This window comes from Sarcophilus harrisii, chromosome 1, assembly GCF_902635505.1.
Source record: "Sarcophilus harrisii chromosome 1, mSarHar1.11, whole genome shotgun sequence".
In the NCBI taxonomy this organism is placed as follows: Eukaryota; Metazoa; Chordata; class Mammalia; order Dasyuromorphia; family Dasyuridae; genus Sarcophilus; species Sarcophilus harrisii.
Genome location: NC_045426.1, coordinates 219,583,070 through 219,605,228, shown reverse-complemented (window position 1 = coordinate 219,605,228; position 22,159 = coordinate 219,583,070). Strand labels below are relative to the sequence as shown.

General features: G+C 37.8%; 1 protein-coding gene across 2 annotated transcripts; it reads left to right on the top strand.

Moving 5' to 3' along the window:
- The first annotated feature begins 5,396 nt into the window (after positions 1-5,396).
- Positions 5,397-15,434, top strand: RNF112 (ring finger protein 112). 2 transcript variants are annotated; one of them, XM_012542664.3, is made up of 14 exons: positions 5,397-5,520; positions 6,536-6,577; positions 7,237-7,543; positions 7,805-8,020; positions 8,246-8,380; positions 8,636-8,740; positions 9,452-9,502; positions 10,180-10,236; positions 10,336-10,422; positions 11,106-11,223; positions 11,380-11,510; positions 11,601-11,657; positions 12,399-12,473; positions 13,623-15,434. In XM_012542664.3, the coding sequence occupies exons 2-14, from the start codon at positions 6,555-6,557 to the stop codon at positions 14,085-14,087; spliced, it is 1,827 nt and encodes a 608-aa protein (XP_012398118.1). In that variant the 5' UTR covers positions 5,397-5,520; positions 6,536-6,554; the 3' UTR covers positions 14,088-15,434. The 2 variants fall into 2 exon arrangements, with proteins under 2 accessions (XP_012398118.1, XP_023353083.1); XM_023497315.2 differs by lacking the exon at positions 6,536-6,577 and having other exon boundaries at positions 5,398-5,520.
- Positions 15,435-22,159: the final 6,725 nt, after the last annotated feature.

Sequence of the window (22,159 nt, the reverse complement as noted above, 5' to 3'; positions counted from 1 at the left end):
GAAAAAGCATAATCAATAAAGAATATTTGAAGAAAGGATTTAAATTCAAATGTAGATTAAATAATATAAGCCTAATGAACAGGTAAGTGAAAAGAATAAATCATAGAAACAAAAGATAATTTCTTCAAAGAGTTAGCAAAGAGACAACATATCAAAACTTTTGGAACTCAACCAAAGGAGTCCTTAAGGGAAAATTCATATTACTGAACAGTTTAATTAACAAAAGAAAGAATGGAAAAATGATTGGGCATGCAACTAAAAAATCCCCAATAAATCAAAAAAGTCTCATCTAAAAACAGAAACATAAATTCTTAAAATTCAAAGCAAAAAAAAATTGAACTGATGATAAAACTAAAATCCAGTTTTTGGGCTAATTTGATTTTGTAAAAAGAAAGAGAAAACTCAAATTATGAATATCAAAAATAAAAAAGGACAATTAGCAAATGAAGAGAAAATAAAGGAAATTGTTAGAAATGGTTTTATCCAATTATTTGCCAACAATATTGATATCAACTAACATGCATAAATATTTACAAAAAATGTAAAATACCCATATTAACAAAAGAGAAAAGGATTTCCAATATCAGAGAGAAAAAATTTGAATAAGCCATAACTGAAGGAAGAAAATTCCCAGTACCGAATTGATTTATATTAATGCTATCAAACATTCAAAAAAAACTAATTTAAACTGACTCTTAACTTAGACTAACTCTTCCAGAGAAATATTGGCTAATTTTGCTCTCAGAGTATTAGGAGTTATCCTAAGAACTGGGAATATCTTTCTATAATGCTATTAATTTGAGCCTCAATTCAAATGTGTTCCCTCTTCTTTCCCCCATCCTCACCCCAGACTTGCTGGGGACTTCCTGATCATTTAAAGCCATAAAATGGCCCAATCACATAAAGTCTTTTTCATCTGAGGGCATCCTAGGGGTCTGGTTTGAACACAAAATCACTATATATGATTGAGGCCCAAGAGGTAAACCCAGAAAAACAAAGTAACCTCACAACAATTATTTAAGGACCTCAGAAGAAAAAATGTTTTGGCTACAAGGTCTACGGGAATGCCTGGAAGAAATTAAGTGGAAATTTTTAAAAATTAGATTGAAATAAATTGAGAAATCAGGAAGGAAAAAATCAAAAGGAAAACAGAAAGCAGAAAACATGACTCATTTTCAATGAGTTGCTTGGTCAAAAAAGATTGCAACAAATAGAACTCAAGGACTAAGTCAAACAACTGGAAAAAAAAGTCCAAACAAACAACTATAAGATATGTCTTATCAAATGCAACTAACTTAGAAAAAAAGAATTACCAGGTTTATTGAAAATATTACATTACATTATAAGAAACTATGAAAGAAAACAGCATAAATAAATTAATACTAGAGGGTAAAATGAAAATAAAAGAAATCCACAAGTAACCTCCTAAAAGAAACCTTACCCTGAACATATCAAGGAATGCTATAGACAAAATTCAGAGTTGACAAATCAAAGAAAAAAAAATCTTCAATAAGTACAACTATGATTTAAAAGACAATTAAGTTTTATATTACATAAATTGTTTGCAATATTTTCTTCTTGATATGAGAAGTTTGGAATTTGGTTATAATATTCCTGGGAAATTTCATTTCGATATATCCTTCAGAAGGTAATTGGTGGATTCTTCCAATTCCTATTTTACCCTTTGGACCTAAGATTTTGGGGACAATTTTCTTTTTTTTCCTTTTTTTTTTTAAAGCTTTTTATTTTCAAAACATATGCATGGTAATTTTTCAACATTGACCTTACAAAACTTTCTGTTCCAAAGTTTTCCTTCCTTCTCCCCTCCCTATCCCTTAGATGGCAAGTAATCCAATATATGCTAAACATGTTAAAATATATGTTAAATACAATATATGTTTACATATTTATACAATAATCTTGCTACACAAGAAAAATCAGATCAAAAATGTAAAAAAATTAGAAAGAAAACAAAAAGAGTGAAAATGCTATGTTGTGATCCACACTCAGTTCCCACAGCCCTTTCTCGGGGTGTAGATGGCTCTCTATCACACGATCATTGGAACTGCCCTTAATCATCTCAGGCAAAAAAATTTTGAATTTTGATGTCTAAGTTCTTTTTTTTTTGACCATGACTTTTTAAAACTATCTCTCCTTGACCTATTTCTTAGGTAATTTATTTTTTTTTTCTGATAAGACAGTTCAAATTTTCTATCTTTTCATTCTTTTGACTTTTTATTGTTTATTTATTGAAATTTCATAGAGTCATTAGCTTCTCCTGGACCAATTCTAGTTTTAAAGGAATTATTTAAGTTTTTGTGCCTCTTTTCCATTTGACCAGTTCTGCTTTTTAAGGAATTCTTTTCTTCAGTGAATTTTTATGCCTCATTTAACATTAGGTCAAATTTGTTTTTTGAGGTGACATTTTCTTCAGTATTTTTTATTTGCTTTTTTTTTTTTAACGAATCTGTTAACTCTTTCCCCCCTAATCTTCTAGCATCATTCACCTTTGTTTTCCCAATTTTTCCTCTACTACTCTTATCTTTTTCTTTAACTCTTTTAAGAAGTAAAGAAGTTAGCCCAAGTCCCAATTAGCATTTTTCTTTGAGGCTTTGCTTGTAACTGTTTTCACTTGGTGTCTTTTCCTAAGTTTATGTTTTGATCTTCCCTGCCATGATAGTAGCTTTTTATGGTCAAATTCTTTTGTGCTATTTTTTCTTTTTCCTATTTCTTGACTTTGTACTTTATGTTAAAGTTGGGCTCTGTTCACCTGAGGTTAGGGAGACACTGTGCCAAGCTTCAGACTTTTTTGTGTTGCTAGTTTTAGGGGGATCTGTAAGTTTTTAGTGCTTTGGATGGTCCTATTCTGGGACAGATATGATCACTGTTTTCCTGGTCTGTGCTTTTATCTTTACCCAGGAAAGGCTCCTATTCTCTTGTGCTATTCATACTAGTGCTCTTCTTGGACCTGGAATTGTGAGTCAGAACTGCTTATGGGCAATAGAATTGCTTAGGCTGGAAAAATGTTTTTTCTGTCCTGTTGGTGGCTCTGCTGTTCCACAATTTAATTAAAGGTTTTATTTTAAAGTTGTTTGGAAGGCAATGTTAGCAGAGTTCAAGTGGCCTGTTCTTCATCATCTCTGTACCTGTTTTTAAGACAGATTAAAGATAGGCTAAAACTTCATCAGACTTTTGGGATACTTTGCATGGGTTTCTATGTTAAACTATGAACTTTCTAAAAATGAAGAATGTGATCTTTCTAGCCAAATAGTACTTGAAATAGAACCATATACAAAGAAGAATTTATGAAAATGCTTATCTTGCACCAGAGGAATTCCACCTTGCTATCACCAGGAACAAACTGTAATCATTAACAGATGGAAGAAGTATTTCTCCAATATATCATCATCTCCCCAAAAAGCATTTATTGATGTCTATTTTATCTTTTAAAACTTTGTGTTTGTGCCCAGTCTTCTCATTGATGCTGTGTGCATTTGGGGGAGAGATAGCCTAGGTTTATGGAATGAATATTTTATCACAAGTTTCATGTTAGGCCATTTTCTAAATGTCTTTGTTTCAATTGTGTCATTGGCAAACTGTCTAAGGTAAACACATTCATGGGGACACATGGGCTCTGATTTTAGGTTTGTGGCCCAAAAGTTCTTTGAACTTGGGGCGTCTTCTCCAAACCACAAACCATGATGGAAATAACCTAGAGAGGAAACGACAAATATTTGTTTTTATTTTTGCAGCTAATTATGAGCCCTTCTCTATATATTTCCACAATTATCATGTTGCACTGTAATTCTGAAGAAACTGAGGCAAGATAGAGATTAGAAAGTTTTTAATATTTTATGTAAGAAGGAGAGATTGTGCTGGGGGGCATGTTGCCCCCAGAGCTGATGTCTCAAAGCATCCAGCAGGGAATGTGAGGTTCCCATGAAATATATAGATATATATGTATATATATATATATATATACATATATATCTATATATCTATATACATGTGGCTCCAAGCTAATGGGGTAGACTGAGGCAGGGGCAGCGTCAGATTACTGATAGTGGGAACAGACTATTGTGGGGAATAGATAAGGTGAAGAACTTACAGGAATGTATGAATTATTTTTCTGTATTTTATTATTTCTGTGTTTCTCATATGACCTGTATAATATGTGCAGGCTCATATCTACTTGAGCCTTGGCCAGTTAGAAACATATTTACTTAACCTGAGCTGATCACAGTTATTGGTATTTGACATTTATCAATATTTAATCTATTAGCTGATCCACTATCTGCTTGATTAAGCCTGAAGGCCTGACTTTCTGTTTCCTTGAAATCAGAAGATTTCGGAGAAATAGAAACCTTCTGTTCCAATCTCCCCAAATAGCAGCAACCAATTAGATGCCTCCCCCTTCCCTTCTCAATGCTCTCTTACTTGTGATGTAATTTCTTGTATAAAAGTTATGAATCTTTACTACTTCTTTAGCCTCCTACCACAAGCTTTCTCTTTCTTATCTTGAGATGGGATGGCTCATCCTCCGGACGTTTTCAATCAACAACTTTTCTGCCTTTTACTGAGTGATCTCTGAGTAGTCATTTTGGGTAAGGGTCTTCTACATCCCTCACACTATCAATCTGGTTCTGATAGGGTGAGAGGAGGCACTGGGCATTCTGATAAGTTGGGATCAAGAAGAACAATGACAGAAGGAGGGGAAACCCCAGACTTTTTGAGAAGGAGGGAAGGTCTGGGGTCATGATGTCTAAGAGAGAAAGTCTTTCTCCTTATCTGGATTAAACATTTACAATTTATAATCTTAGCATAGTCAGCCCTAAATTATATCAGTTCTAATGATCAGGAGGGAAGGGTGGTGGTGCAACCAGGGGGATTGAGACAGAACAATTAGGAACTGAGGCAGAACAATTTAAGGGAAATTGAGGCAGGACAATTAAAAGGGAACTGTGGCACAATAACACACACACACACACAAAAATCAGATCAAAAAGGAAAGAAAATGAGAAAGAAAATAAAAAGCAAGCGAACAACAACAAAAAGGTGAAAATGCCATGTTGTGATCCACACTCAGTCCCACAGTCCTCTCTCGGGGTGCAGATGGCTCTCTTCATCATTAGTCTATTGGAATTGGCCTGAATTATCTCATTGTAAGCAATTATTTTCTTGCTAAAATTAAAGTATTTTCTTATTGAAAAGGCTTGTCCATGGAATGAAAAAGTGCAGTAACTTGCTCTTTTCACTTGCTTGAAAAAGTCTATCTTTCCACTTTTTCTTTTCTTGTTCAATGGCCTTTTTTCTATGTCTGAATCCCTTTTCTGCTTGCTCTCCCTGCCCTTTCTCTGGACGTTGAGCTTGTTACTGCCTTCTTTCCATTTCCTGGTTAAAGACTCCTCCTCCAAGATAGCCTACAGTACTTTCATTTTCCAGCTTGAACAGAAACTGATTGAAGACCGAAGTGAAATCCTCCACTGTTTGCTTTCTCAGTGAAGGTACATCCTTAGGCAGGTAAGTACATTCCCTTAGTCTCTGGTCTTCTTTCTCCTCGTATCCCTGACTCTTTCCTGGTTTCATCTCCTCCCTCAACTCCATTCTCCATCTAGTCACTTCCAAGAACAGAACTTGTTTATCCCGTTTATTTCATGTTTGCGGACCTGACAAACTAAACCTTGTCCTTAAAGGGAAAAAAATGGGCATGGGGGAGGATAGTGAAAAGGGAATGGAATAAACACTGTGGGATGGGAGGGGAAAGGAGATGAGAGGAGGATTGGGGAAGGGAAATGGGTTGAGAACAATAAGATGGGAGGAGAATGGAGTTGAAGGGAGATTTGTGAGATGGGAGGAGAATGGTTTTTTGGGGGAAGGCAATAGCTTAGAAACAAACTGACCCTAAAATGAAGATAGTAGTAAGTACAGGGCCAGGGGCTGAGTAGATACAACACTGGGATTTGAAAAGGAATAGGACCAGGGGAAGAGAGTGAGAGAAAGAGAGCGATAGAATTGGCAGATCAGAGTGAACTAGAATGGGAACTAGAATTAAGGAGAAGGCAATCAGTAAAAGGGGAAGGGAACAAGCATTTATTAAGCACCATCTATGTGCCAGACATTGTTCTAAGCTCTTTATAATTGGACTCACAACAATCTTGGTAGATATTATTAATCTCATTTTAAGTTGAGGAAACAGAGGCAGACAGAAGTTAAATGATTTATTCAAGGCCACACACAACTAGTAAGTGTCTGAGATAGGGTTTGAATTTAAGTCTTATTGATTCCAGACCCAATATTCTATCTACTAAACAAACAGCCTTGCTGGCTAGTAGAAAGTGAATGGTAAATTGAGTTGGGGGGAAGAAAGGTGAATGGGATAAGGCTAAAAAGAAGGCAGTAAAAAAGGGGAAAGGAATGCGATTGAGGGAAGGACAAGTGGATGGGAAGGGAGCAGAAATGGGAGGAGCTCGGGGTGCCAAGATTCAATACTATGTTCTATCATTTCTCTGTCATCTTTTTATTTCATCTTCTCAAGGACATAAAAATTCTTCTTGATGGAAAACAGAAACGACCATTTGTAAGTAGAAGTAATGATTAATATCCAAGCATGAGTCTAGGTTAGAAGGATTGGGGCATATTTAGCCTGGAAAAATCTAGACTTAAAGGGGACTTGATAGTTAATCTGATATCTGAAGGGATATTGTGGGGAAGAAAGAATCTTGTTCTTTGTTGCCTCTTACAGAGGCCAAAATTACTACCAGTCAGTGAAGTTTACAATAAGGCAGAGATTTAAGATCTATGTAAGGAGGAACTTCCTAAAAATTAATGCTAGCCAACAAGAGAATGGTCTACTTCAACCCGTAAAGAATTCCTTATTACTGGAAGTATCCAAATAGTGATGCTAGAAGGCATTTCTGCAGCAAGATAGCCCGGAAAATCTATAATATTCCTTCTAATTCTAAAATTTTATAGTGAATAAATCAGTCTGGGATCAAAAAAAAATCCTCCCCTCCCCTCACTTCTTTAGCAGTCTTTCCTTCCCACAGTGATTCACAAAAAAAATCCAGAGGTATTAAAAAAAGAAATTAAATCAAAATATACATTTCGTTCCCACTCTTCTCACCCTTTTCCTCTCTTAAATGAAATCTGGTCAGATCTCAGCTCCCCCCATTAGCGCCTTCTATCCTTCCCAGAGCAAGACATCCCTCTCTCCATTACTTTGCTTTGCATCTTTAGATCCAGCTCCCTTCCAGGAAGCCCCTCACTAAGAACTTCAATTGACACACTGGATCTACTGACGTCTGATCTTACGTGCTCCATTTGCTGGGAGTTGTTCCGGGATCCTGTTTCTCTTGAATGTGGCCACAACTTCTGTGCTCAATGCATCACCTGTCATTGGGCCTCCCGAGTTCCAGGTTCTCAACCACCTTGCTGCCCTGTGTGCCGGATGAGATGTGATAGGAGGCGGCTAGTTCCAGACACTCGACTCCGCAGTTTGACAGAAAACATGAACCTTCTTCAGCAGAATGCAGGCTCAAACCAGGTCAGGGATTGGGGTTTCACAGTCTCATGTAAAGAAGGGAAAACAATCAGTTTCTGGGTTTGATTATCTTAGTGTTTAGCATATAGAAAGCATTTAATAAATTATATTTTCCTGATTCAGGAGAGGTTGTGAACTTTGGGTTAAATCTAGAATGATTAAGGTGAAAGATAGGGAATTCCTTCATTACAAAATAAAGGTAAGTACTCCAGGATCAGATCCAAAATTAGGAAGTGTATAATACATTTCCTTGTTTTTCTTTAGAAACTCTATGATGGTCACAGTACAGAGGCAAAGCCTCTGCAACTGGTTCGGACCAACTCCAGGATGGATTTCACCCTCTGTCTAGAGTCTCTGACTCAATGTTTGAATCACCCTCAAGCTAAGGACAATCCAGTCTGTATCATCTCTGTCCTGGGGGAACAGAGAACAGGAAAGTCTTTCCTTCTCAACTATCTAATTAGCGGAATGCAAGGTCTGGTAAGACTTGGGGTTGGGATTCCATGACCTAGACAGGTGAAGGGAAGGGAAGGGCAGGGACTGTGGAAGAAGAGAAATGAGTAAGGCAAAAAGCTTCTGAAGGGAGGTCAGTGATGGGAGGGTCAGACCTGGATTTTGAGAAGGGAATAATAAATTCTAAAGGAGAGATTTTGTATATGTGATATATGGGTCCTGGGGAGAAATAATTAATTCCACCTTCTTTAGGAAGCCAAGGATCTCCAGTGGATGAAAAGTAGAAGAGCTTTACAGAAGTTCCAGTGTGAACCAGGAGCTGAAAGCATCACCAAGGGCCTGTGGATATGGAGCCAGCCATTTGTTCTGGAGAAGGAGGGGATGAAAGTAAGAGTGCAGAATAGGGAGATAGATAGAGAGACTGGAAAGTGGAAGGCAAAAAGCAGAGGCAAAGAATGGACAATGGAAAAGAGAAAAGAGGGTGGGTATAGGGGAATAGAGAAAATAAGAGAGAGAAGAGGAACTGAAGGAAATTAAGTAGGTGAAAAGTTAGAAGAATTGAGGAAGTTCTAAGGGAAGAAGGGGAAGAAGGATGAAAGGAAGCTCTAACCTTATACTTCTTCTTTCTTCCTTCCCCTCCAGGTGGCTGTGTTTCTTGTGGATTCAGAAGGGTCCATAAGTATAGAACAGGACAAGGAAATGAATGCCAAACTCATAGCCCTCAGCATGCTGCTTAGCTCTCATCAGGTGATAACCTGGAACCCAAGTGGTTTGTTCCCTAGTCTGTGGGTTCTCTCTCTAAGACAGCTTCCCTTCTAGCTTATTGTAGGATTTGTAGACCAGATTTGAATTATAACTCAGAAACTGAACCAAAGAATGGTGAAAATACCTTACGTCATCTAAAAAAAAGTGTCTCAATATACTGCCTTAATAGGCTAGAACTGCTATTGATTTTATTGTAATTGGGAATGAATGTTGAGTATTTATTTTTTTAATCTGTAAGATCATATTGAAAGTGCATATGATTTGTATTTTTAAATCATTGTATTGCTGATCTGGTTGCTGTATAAATCAAAAATGAATGAAATTTCTAGACCTGAGAAATTGATTATGGACTGGCTACTGTGTTCTTAGTAAAAATGATAACTCAATTCTCACTAGCTTCTATGTTTGTGCTTAATATTTCCTGCCCCTAAGTAGTCCCTGAAGCAATATATTAAAAGTAGGTAAGAAAATTTCTTCTATCTTCACCCTAGCCCCTAACTCTAAATAGGCTAGATTAGGTTTGATTTCTGCCAGAAGATCTACTAGCCACAAGGTTCTTGATATTGCCTTGGAAAGTAAGTTCTCTTTCTCTCATAAAATGTAATAATCCCATTATGAGAATGTGATTCAAGTTTCCTAGGCTCTTCTGCTCCTGGTTTGCCCTTCCAATTAACTGTCCTCCTTGCTCCCTAGATTCTCAATGTTTCTCGGTTGCTGAAGGATACTGATCTGGAATATCTGGAGGTGAGCAGACATTTAAACTTCTGGTGGGGATTGGGGGAAAGAGAAGAAATGGTATGAGGTAAAGAACAAGTTTGGGATATAAGACATCTGGTTTCAGAGTATGGCCATGAGAACTAGTAGGAAGATCTCTAGTTTCAACAGTAGAGTGTAAGGAACTTCGAGAGATAGAGACAGAGAGGGAGGGAAAATAGAGACAGAAATACAAAGAGAAAAAGAGACAGAGAGAGAAAAAGGTAGAGAGAGAAAGGGAGGGAAGAGACAGAGAAACAGAGAATGAAAGGAAGGGGGAGAGAGAGAGAGAGAGAGAGAGAGAGAGAGAGAGAGAGAGAGAGAGAGAAGAAAAAGAGTGAGAGGGAAAGAAGGAAATAGAAAGGAAGGAAGAGAAAGAGGGAGAGAGGAGAGAAAGAGAGAGCGGGAAAGAGACAGAGAGATAGACAAATACAAAGACAGAGGAGAGACACAGAGACAGATAGAGAGACAGTGACAGAGAGATAAACAGAGAGAAACAGAGAGAGAAAAAGAAACAGAGACAGAAAGACACACACAGAAAGAACCAGAGCCAGAGAGACACACACACAGAGAAAGAGACATAGACACAGAGACAGTGACAGAAAGAGAGAGACAGAAATATCTTGGTCCCATGACAAGAAGAGTCTTAATTTATATCTATTTACCAGATGTTCCTCCACATTGCTGAAGAGATAGGAGAATATTTTAAGATGGAACCAATACAGGTGAGGCACTTTTTGCCTAGTACATTTGTCCTGAGACTCTTACCCCCCCCGCCCCCTACAATCCATTTGTCAAGCTATCTTACCTTTCTTCTTTTCCAGCATCTGGATCTCTTAGTTCGTGACTGGTTTCACCCAGCTACATTTGGAAAGGAGGCAGGCCAAAAACACATGATTGGTGTGTTCCAGGCAAGTAGGAACATTGATTCATTCATTCATTCATTTAATAAGTATTAAATAAATGCCTACTATTGAAAAGATATTGTGCTAGGTCTTGGGAATCCTGAGTCTAAAGCAAAACAGTCTGTCCTCAAAGAACTTATTCTTTCTTGGTGGTGATGGTGGGGACAAATAGGTACATGTGTATTCATATAAGTAGTTACAAAATCAATTGTGGGGAAGTCACTAGCAACTGGAAAGAATCAGAAAAGAATTCATTTAGCAGGAGTCATTTGAGGTGAGCTTTAAGGTTGGAGTTAAGAAGTGAAAGACATGCTAAAGTTAAAGAGCAGCAAATAGTAGTTCAGTTTGTCTGGAATATGTGAAAACCAATAATGTAATGAAGATTATGGAGATTATGATGTCAGATTGTAAATACCAAATAAATAAATTTATATTTCATTCCAAAGGCAATAAAAATCCATTGAAGCTTCTTGAGCAGAGGACTGACTTATTGAATTTATGCTTTAAGAATATCAATTTGGCAACTGTTTGGAGGGAGAGGACATGAAGTCTGAGTTTAGGAGGAAAAAAAATGATAGTACTGGAGTGTGTACATTCAGAGTGAGAGAGGGCCACGGGAACATTGGGTGAGAGAAAGAAGCTACTACCTAAAGTGTGGAACTTGTCTTGAGGTCTTGCTGTCTTCTCAGAAAATTTCTGGTAGATATCCCAGAATTCAGAAGAGTTTTAAGAACAAGCAAGTGTGCTGCTATCTTTTGCCATTTCCCGGGATAAAAGTGGCAAGCGGAGGCAATGGAGATCCAGAAGGTAGTTCCTCTAATCAGAAATCCCTATAATTCCTTCTTAAAATTTAACTAATCTTCTCTCCCCTCAAAAAAAAAAATCCTATTTCCCTTCTAAACTCCAGCAACCCTATCCCCCGCTCCTCAAATTTCCCAGAATCACAGATTTTCTCTTTTTCAGACATGGATCCCAATTTCTGTCACTATCTACATGACTACATCACAGGTGTTTGCAGTTCAGCCACCCAGCATCTAAAAAAGTATTCAGATGGACATATTCTCACTGGAAGGGAATTAGCTGAGAACATTACGGTATGGAGAACTTCCCCAACTTCCTTGAATCTTATATCTATTTGTCCATTCTCTTGTAATCTCTCATAATCCCTTTAAATTTGTCTACAGAAACTCTTCAACCTCTTAAAGAAGACAGAATTCGGATTCTCTTCCTCATATGATTCGGTACAGTTCTGGCTAATAGTTCTGGGAAGGAGGTTAACTTTGGGTAGAGGACCAAGTCCAGGGAGTCAGAACATCTGTCTTCAAGGGAACATGGGCAGCCTCAGACACTTAACACTTCCTAACTGTGTGACTCTGGGCAAGTCGCTTAAACCCAATTACCTCTCTCTCTCTCTCTCTCTCTCTCTCTCTCTCTCTCTCTCTCTCTCTGTCTCTATCTCTCTCTATCTCTGTCTCTATCTCTCTCTGTCTTTCTCTGACTCTCTGTGTCTCTATGTCTCTGGCTCTGTCTCTGGCTCTCTCTGTCTCTGTATCTGTCTGTCTCTGTCTCTCTCTCTCATACACACACACATATACACACACACACGAAAGAAAAAAAGAAGAGAGAAAAAAGGGAACTTTTTTGCTCTCTCTTGCTCCTTTCTTCTACTTGGTTTTCAGGGTTCATTCCTCATCCTTGAGAAGAGGATTTTCCTCTTCCTCTTCAGGAGCTATTTCCTTCCTTATCACAGCAGCCCCAATGCCAGACCCAATGCTACCCCCAACCATTGTAGCACCTACTGTGGCTCCTGTGGCCACAGCTGCAGCCTCCACACTCAAAACACTGGCTACCATGCCAATTCCCACTATACCACCAGCCAGTGCCAAGGTTGGACTAGGAAGAGGAGGAAGGTATGGGGCTTGGGACATAATTTCCAAATGGAGAGAGTGAAGAACAACAAAGATCTTCTTCTCCTTGGACAGGTAGTAACTCAACTCCATGATATGAAGGAGATTGAAGCTGCTAAAAAAGAGTTGGAGAAGTTTGTTGAAGAACAGGTAAGCCCTCAATTTTTTCATTATCCCTCTCATATATGATGTACCCCACAGAACTACTCTAAGTTCAAGATAATCTGTGGGTTCACATCTCATAAATTCTGCTTTTTCTTCAATCAAATAGTCATACTAAGTATGCTCACCTCAGTGAACATGTACTACTATTATTATTATTACATATGAATTCACCACAGGACACCACAGGTCCTAAAGCATCAGTGGCCTTTAGTTACCCTTCTGCATTTATTCTAAAATGATCACTGATGTTCCCTGTTGAGTTCCACTAGGTTCAATGAACCAGAGTTCCTCCTTATGGGCACTTTTGTACTAGGTTCCCAGTTTCCCTGTTAACCTCATTGCTTCAGAGACAGCTCAGCCATTTCAGATTAAGTCTAATAGGGTAGAATGCTTAATCTTCTGCCTCATAAGACCTGACTGATAGTATTTAGCCATGGTTCTTGACAAACCATCGCCACCGGGTAACAAAAACCAAGAAGACTTTATTATAAAGATAAAAGTTGTTTAAAACTAGGTCTTTTTTTTTTTTTTTTTTTTTTTTTTTGTCCTTATGGACTGGGAATCAGTGTTTTCTGTTAATCATAATTAGTAATTATAATTATTAATCTAGATTATCAGATAATTATCTAGCTTCAGATTCAGACAGTTTAACACACTTCCAATATCCTTTCTGATTTAGCTTTAAATGAATTGAGTCAGAAGCAAAAGCAGGCTAAAGAAACAAAATCAATGGCTTCTACTCACCTAGCCTGAATTCTTGTCCACAGTTGTAATGACCAAACTTGGCTTCTACCTTTCACTGAAGACATTGGAAGTATAGGTGTGGGATGCTGCATAAATTTCCTGATAAAATTGATGTATTGGGTTTCAGGAGAAGGGCATATTTGTAAAAAAAAAAAAAAAGTGAGACATATATATGTTTGTGTGTATGTATACATGTGTGTTTATACATATATGTGTGTATATATTATATATATGTAACAAAAATTTTTAACAAAGCATAGTTGAGTTCATCTGGACTGTCAGAAGGTAAAGGTTACCCGAATTCTCAGAATCAGAGGGATATGAATAGCAAAGACTTGAAATATCTGGGTGCTTAGCCAGCAGTCACAGCTTCCCCTTTCACACTTTCAGGATTCTTCCACAAAGCCCATGCTTGCTTCTATAAATACTCTTCCTACAACGATGTGGAAACGCCTCTCAACTAAGAAAAATACAATCTTGGATCATCTCAAAGAAACTTTGAAAAGCCCAGGAAAGAGTCAAGTTTTGAAAAACTTTGAGGAAGAGATGCAGAAGAAAGTCAAGGACTTCCAGGATTCCTATAAAAAGCGTTTCTGTGGGCATACTACTGCCCTGGGTGGGCTTGTGGGGGCTGGAATCCTGGCACTGGCTGGTGGTATAGTGGGAATTGGTGTGGCAGCCAGTGTTTTGAGTGTAGAGGCTGCAGCTCTGGCCACGGGAGCCACAGTTGGTGCCACAGTGGCTGGGGGTGGCATAGGGGCTGGCATTGGGGCTGCTGTGGGTAAGGCCGAGGGTAGGGGAGCAGTTCCTGAAGAGGAAGAGGAAAATCTTCTTTTCAAAGATGATGAAGAATGAACCCTGAAAACCAGGTAGAAAAAAGGAGGGAGCGGGAGAGGGCAATGCAGTATCTTGTTTAATAGGATTAGGGAAATGGGATGGTATCTAGGGTACTTTTGGGTATTTGAATCAGCAAATAAGAAGTGGACCCAGATTTAATGATATAGTAGGATGAAGTAGTGCTTAGACCACATAGGATAAGATGGTTTTAGGGCCCATTTCATGATCTGTTACTGATTTTATGACGTCTAGATTCGATCTTCCTTGGTCTCCCCTCCTATTATTTACTGATAATTGATCCTTCCCCCTCCAAACTCTCTGTTCCCATCTCAGGAGGCAATGAGTTCACCTGTGCTCATAAACTGACCACAGAACATTGTCCTGTATCAGCTTCACTCCCTGAGGCCAGATAGGTCTAGACCTGAAACAGGAGTGTATGAATGGTCCACCTGGCATCCAGCCTGCACTTGGTCTGATCTGAATGATTCCTAAAAGTACAAGACAGAGCCTAGACCCCAAATCCCAGGGAAATTTACTGATCACAGCTGGCCTAGATCAGATAAAATCCCCAATCTAAATTTCATTGCTGAGGGATTAGGGAATCTATAGCATTTAGCTCACTGAAGAGTGAATGAAAGCTACAATGGACTAAAGTGGGATGTCTATTGAAGAGAGAGGAAGGACAAAAATATTGGGCCAAATTATAGAGAGAGGGTCCCTCCTCCTATATAGTAACTGCCAGAGGATGGTTCCAGCTCCTTCTCTTTGGCACTAAAGTAGCACATAGGGAGGCTAAAATCCCTGGCTTCAAATCCCATTTTTATCGTTAATCAACTATGTGACCTTGAACAAAGCTCTTTATTTTTCTCATCTGACAAATGAGGATCCCTGTCTTATCTGCTTCACAAAATTATTGTGAAAAGCAAATGTGAAAGAGCTTTATAAACTGTAGCATTCTAGGGAAGTGTCAAATCCACTTTGGTGGATTTTTCAGGTTGGAGTTAATTCAATTAAGAACAATAGCTATTGGCCAATATTAGAGATTAAAGAATAATGGCCTGGGTTTTGATCTGCAAGGAATTGATAAGTAATTTGTGTGCTAAATATAAATAGAAGCAAAATGATATAGTAGGGGGAAAAGATGGCTTTGCATTCAAGAGATCTGAGATCGAATTCCACTTCTGATACTTATCTGTAATTTTAGCAAGAGTTATTTGACTTCCCTAAATTTTCTTAATAGTAAAATTAAGAGATTGGGATAGATGGCTTTCTAAGATTCCTTCCAACTCTAAATCTTTTATTCTATATTCAATATTGAACTGGATGTCTATGATATGAATGAATAAATTTAAAAGTAGTACTTACTACATGCAAAATGCTGTGCTATGTCCTAGGATTACAAACAGAAAAGCCAGAAAGACTTGCATTTATTGAAATAGGCTATAGTCTAAATAGTATCAAGAATTAGTGCTACTGGGGCAGCTAGGTGGTGCAGTGGATAGAGCACCACCCCTGAAGCCAGGAGGACCTGAGTTCAATTCTGGTCTCAGACACTTAACACTTCCTAACTGTGTGATCCTGGGCAAGTCATTTAACCCCAATTGCCTCAGCAAAAAGTAAGAAAAAAAAAAGAATTAGTGCTACTCAACACGACAAACATGGAAATATTTTTAAAAGGATTGCACATATTTAAACTATGTCAAAGTACTTGCTGTTTTGGGGAAGGAAAGGAGGGGAAAATTTTCGAAACAAAGTCTTATAAAAATGAATGTTGAAAATTACCTTTCTATGTATTTGGAAAAATAATATACTATTTTAAAAAAGAATAAATATTGGTAAAGCTTTAAAAAAAAGAATTAGTGCTTTTCTTTAGATTCTCAGTATAGTGGCATCCATACTTTCTCTGTGCTTGCTCATTCTTCCCAATATGCTCTAATACTGGCAGATTGTTTTGTTTTCCCAAAATGAGAAGGCTAGCCATGGCCTCCACTACACTGCTATGTTTACTTTCAGGGGCAGGGAACTAAGAATAACTTTGGTATGCAGTAAAGACTCTCTTATATTTATTCATCATTAAAGTTCCTTAGCCCTCACTAGTGTTCTTTTCATTTGCACAAAATAAGTCTTGATAAAACCATTGTTTATTAAATAAACATGAGATGTTTAGTATATGAGAAAGCAAGAGTAACAATAATCATAACATTTATTAAAAAAAATTAACAGCAAGAGTAATCCAAATATAACAGTCTACCCTTTAACCTGGATTATCCTGTCCAACTAATGCAAATAGTGTCCACTGTGGGAGTTGGCACATACTTTTATAGGTGAGCTCATATACCTGGGCAACTTATGGCTGGGGCTTTGATGGCCTATATCTCTTTAGGGAATAGTGCACTAACCCAATTCCTACTGAATAAAACCAAAATCATTTCTCTCCTAGCTGTTCCCTTTTTATTCTTCACAACTATTCTTCTGGGCAAAGTTACTTCTTTGCTTCTCATGGGTCACTGAAGCACATGATCAAATTTGACAGGATTTCACAAGTAGTATGCTTGTTTAGCAAAAATATCTGCACAGTTTCTAAAAAATAGTTGTAAAGCAGCTGGTAGAGCTATGAACTGATCCAACCATATTGGAGAGCTATTTGGAACTATGCCCAAAGAGCAATTAAATTGTGCATACAATGCCACTCGAGGTCTGTGTTCTAAAGAGAGCACCAAAAAGGGAAGAGGTCCTACATGTACTAAAATATTTATATCATCTCTTTTTATAGTAGCAAAGAGTTGGAAGTTGAGATATCCATCAATTGGGGAATGGATGAACAAGTTGGGAATGTAATAGAACATTACTGTGCTATAAATCACAAGCAAATGGATGCTAGAAGCACTTGGAAAAAACGTACATGGACTGATGCACAGTGAAATGAATAGAACCAGTCTCTTCTCAAGCCCTCAGACCAGTCTGTGTCTTTCCTCAAATCTTTGTTTCTTCTCTTTTTCCTTTTCTTTCTTTTTTCCTCTTGTTTGTTTGCTAAGGCAATTAGAGTTAAGTGACTTGCCCAGGGTCACATAGCAAGGAAGTGTTAAGTGTCTAAGGCCAGATTTGAACTTCGGGACTAGTGCTCTAACCACTACACCACCTAGCTGTTCAAGATCTTTGTTTCTTCTCAAGCAAATTTTGTTCTTCACACAAATGTTCATTTTCTTCCTCCTTTCAAAAATCAAAATGACCCTATTACAAAGGGATAGAATTTCCCATTAGCTTTTTCATCTTTATGTAGGCTGACTGGTTGGCCCAGGTGAGCAAGATAGGCTTACCTATTAGGCAAAAAAGAACCTTTCACTTCCCTAGATTGAGGCCTGACTCTCAGTTAGTTTCTATCTCAAGTTCTTTGCTTTTCTTTTCCCAATAACTTACTCCAGCTCCAAATGGGAGGAGTTGGGAGAACTTTGTTTTCCTTCCATTTTCATTCTTCTTTTAAACATAGCTCTAAGATTTGAAAAGGAAAGTAAAAACTGCCTACATTTCACCTACATTTCATTGATGCAGGCTTTTTATCAGGTTCTTGTCTCTGAGGAATCTGTCCCTGAACATTTTCTTTTCTTATAAATCTATTAATTATAAAGTTCCTACTTCATATCAGTTTTAATTGGTCATTCAAATGAGTTAATAAAGTCTCTATAATTTCTTTCTTTCGTTAAATTTTTCTAATTTTTATTGTTAAAAGCTTTTTATTTTCAAAACATATGCATAGATAATTTTAAACATTCACCTTTGCAAGACCTCCCTCTTCTCCCTACCTCCTCCCCTAGACGACAAGTAATCCAATATATGTTAAACGTGTGCAATTCTTCTATATATAGTTCCACAATTATCATGCTGCCCAACAAAAATCCTTTTTGAGAAAAAAAAGGAAAAAAATTAGAAAGAAAACAAACAACAACCAAAAAAGTAAAAATATGTTGTGATCCATACTCAGTTCCCACAGTCCTCTCTCTGGGTCCAAGATGGCTCTCTACATCACAAGATCATTGGAACTGGTCTGAATCATCTCACTATTGAAAAGAGCCACATCCATCAGATTTGATCATTGTATAATCTTGCTGTTGCTGTGAGCAATGTTTTCTTGGTTCTACTCATTTCACTCAGCATCAGTTCATATAAGTCTCTCCAGGCCTCTCTGAAATCATCCTCCTGATCATTTCTTACAGAGCAATAATATTCCATAACATTCATATACCATAATTTATTCAGCCATTCTCCGTTCATTTTCCAGTTTCTAGCCACTACAAACAGGGCTGCCACAAACATTTTTGCACATGTGGGTCTCTTTTCTTTATAATCTCTTTAGAATACAGGTTCAGTAAGGACACTGCTGGATCAAAGAGTATGCACAATTTGATAACTTTTGGGGCACAGTTCCAAATTGCTCTCCAGAATGGTTGAATCAGTTCACAATTCCACCAACAATGCATCAGTGTCCCAGTTTTCCCACATCCCCTCCAATATTCATCATTATCTTTTCCTGTCTTTTTAGCCAATCTGAGAGGGGTGTAGTGGTACCTCAGAGTTGTCTTAATTTACATTTCTCTGATCAATAGTGATTTAGAGTATTTTTTCATATGACTACAAATAATTTTAATTTCTTCATCTGAAAATTTATTCATATCCTTTGACCATTTATCAATTGGAGAATAAGCCTCTATAATTTAAATCAACTTTCTCTGTTTGTTCTTCTCCTCACTCAGTCTCATCCTTCACATTCAAAGGAGCAGAACTGATACATATTTGATTTGGGCTAACTCTGCGGGTAGCTATCTTGCTAAACACCAGCTCACTAGCCCCAGCTCAAGGACTTTTCTTAATTAGCCAGTGGATTTAATTCTTTTGCATTTTTCTCTAGGGGCCTTAACAAACCCTGTAGTTATAAGGCATTTCCCCCCAAAGAACATTGTAGGGAGCTGAAACTCTGAAAAAGGTGTGCTTGAATCAGACAACTGAGCACTAAGGCTAATTACCTATTCAATGTGAGAAGATGTGAAACATATTAGCATATGTTTTGGATAAATGGCTCTTTTCACTATTTGGTGCTTACTGAATGTTTGGTGTTAAGATAATGATAGACAAGGATTTGAAGGCAGGGTGAGAGGCGGCAACAGAGTCACTTTGCAGCAGGACCAGGAGGAGAGAAGTTGGTGACTTTTGTGAGGGATGTAGAAGACCTTTACCCAAAATGACTACTCAGAGATCACTCAGTAGAAGGAAGAAAAGTTGTTTATTAAAAACCTCAGGAGGATGAGCCGCCCCATCAAGAGATAAGAAAGAGAAAGCTCCCAGTAGGAGGGCTAAAGAAGTAGTAAAGATACATAACTTTTATCCAAGAAATTACATCACAAGTAAGAGAGCATTGAGAAGGGAAGGGGGAGGCATCTAATTGGTTGTTGCTATTTGGAGAGATTGGAATGGAAGGTTTCAGGGAAATCTCCTGATTTCTAGGAAACAGAAAATCAGGTCTTCAGGCTTAATCAAGCAGAGAGTGGTCCAGCGAATAGACTAAATATTGATAAATGTCGATATCGATATATATCGAAATATCGATAAAAACTGAGCTTGAGGCCCTCCAAGGAACTAACCTGTACTTCACAGAACAATGTTAAGTGAGGCATTATATAGAGGGGATGAATAAGACCAAGGCAACTCATGACTACAATACTACAAGGCTTTTATCTCCTTTCTCTCTTCAGAAGGTCCTCACAAAGCACATGGAGGCTTGTTTTTCAAGGAACAACTTTCCCTTCAGTCACTGACTAAGCTGGTGGTTAGATTGTGCTCTCTTCATTTGGAGTGTTACTTATATCTTTCAGTTAGGGCAGCCACTCTTAGTAAGGAACTGAGAGAAATGACTTTCATTTGCCTGTCTCAGAGCCTCAGATCTAAAACTGTTTGTCATCTCCTTGCAGAAGATGAGAGAAGCTTGCCTCTCCTTTTGACAAATCCTTCCTTCTCAAAATTTCATTCCCTCTTATGCCATTGTAAGATGCTTTAGAGTAATTAGTTTTAATTTGTTATTTTTTACCGCTCTTTGGAAATTGTGTGTGTGTGTGTGTGTGTGTGTGTGTGTGTGTGTGTGTACTCTACTACTATATAAAAGAGGCCCCATCTTTGGTAAATTGGACTATATTAGAGATACCAAAATGTATTTGGTGGAAAATCAAGTCATTACACCTTATGTCTGATTCTAGGCCTATGTTTGCCATCTTTGAAGATTGTAATTGGATTAGGAAGCAAAGGAGAGAAAAGGAAAGGGGAAGACAGTCTGACTTACTCCCATGTCTGATTTTGCATCTGTTCTCATAAAGGTAGAGACCAAAGTTAACTCTCATGGCTTCAATTGGATGATGAGAAACTTCTCCACAGGTAATCATGAGCTCACACAAGGAGCAAAAGTATTAAAGTTTCTTCATGGCCTGAATTTCTGATTCACTTCAAATTTCCTGAACCAGTCTCCAGATCCAAAAGCATGGTTTTTTCCCCTTTTGTATGTGATGAATTGTTTTGGTTATCTAATGAAAAGTTTTTCTCAAAATAACTTTTTAAAAAATCATATTTGAAGGAAAGAATTAAATTCCAGTTAGAAATTAATGAACATTAAAATGTAAAATTTCCCCAAGTTTGCTGAGCTTTGGAAAACTATCCACAAGTGTTTTGGGTCTACTTTCATGTTCATGAACTCTGAAATTCCCTTATTTGCTCAAAATCTGTTGTCACCCCTCTTTTCTCTCTGCATTGTAATCCCAAAATATTTTTCATTTTCACCATGACCTCCATCCACTCCTTTTACCTTTCAATTCTTTACTATGCCATTACTCATAAATTAGCCATATTTCTTCCTATCCTCATATTGACCTCTTGATGGATCAATTCAACTCCATACTGTTTCCTTCTCTCAGGTCTCTTGCCTCCATCCTATCACTGATTTTGACTTGTAAAACCTCAGCCTTGAATAATTCCCACATTTTTCTGCCTTTGTCCCTAGCTGTGTGACCCTGGGAAGTCACCTAACCCTAATTGCCTCAGTTTCCTCATTTGTAAAATGAGCTGGAGAAGGAAATGGCAAACCAAACAGCAAAGTATCTTTTCTGAGAAACCCTGAAAGGGGAACTGTACATGACTGAACAATTAAACTGGAGAAAATCACAAAGCCATGCTGACTGATTTTGTTTTGTCATATCTGACTCTTTGAGACTCTATTTGGGGTTTTCTTGGCAAAGATATTGCTGTGGTTTTCCATTTCCTTCTCCAGCTGAGTCCAACTACAAATTTGTTACGTTATATCAACTGAGACCTCACTGTAACAAGACAATTCTTTTATATAAGCCTCCTTGATTGAATCACTATCCCATTCATCACAGTAGCTTTTCCAAACCTTTTCATCCATTCTCAAATCTTCCATGACTTCTTTTTCCCCCTCCACCTTCTCAGCTTTCACTCCACTGAAAAAATATCGAGGTTATTTGCAAAGAGCTCCCTATTCTCTCTGATTCATCTCACATCACTGCAATATTCTCTTCTTCATCCCTGTCTCACATGAATAGGGGGTTCTTGCCAAGGAAAGTTCAATGTGCCATACTGATGGCAAAGAAAGAGGGAACTATGAAGGAAGCAGAGGGAATGCAAATGACTTTGCTATCGGGGGTTATGAAGTTAGTAGTGGGGAAAGGCCAGAGGGAAGCAATGGGTTGCAAGGGGATGTCAGGTTCAGGAGGTTCAGGAGAACAAACTCCCTGAGGGCAAGAGCCATCTCATTTTTCTTTTGGTATCCTCAAGATATAGTATAGCACCTGGCAAATGGTAAGAATTTTTAAAATGTTTATCTAATTTAACTGAGTTCAATTGAATTCAGTGAAAAGAACCTATTATGTTCACCTAATCATAGAGAAAAGAAATGAGAAAAGAGACAAAAAAAAGTTGCTGACCAGCTTAAATCAATATTTATTAAGCACCTGTTAAGTACAGGTGCTGTCCTAGGCTTTGTAGATACAAAAGTAAAATTGGATACAAACCCTTGAGGGAAACTACTTAGAGTCCAA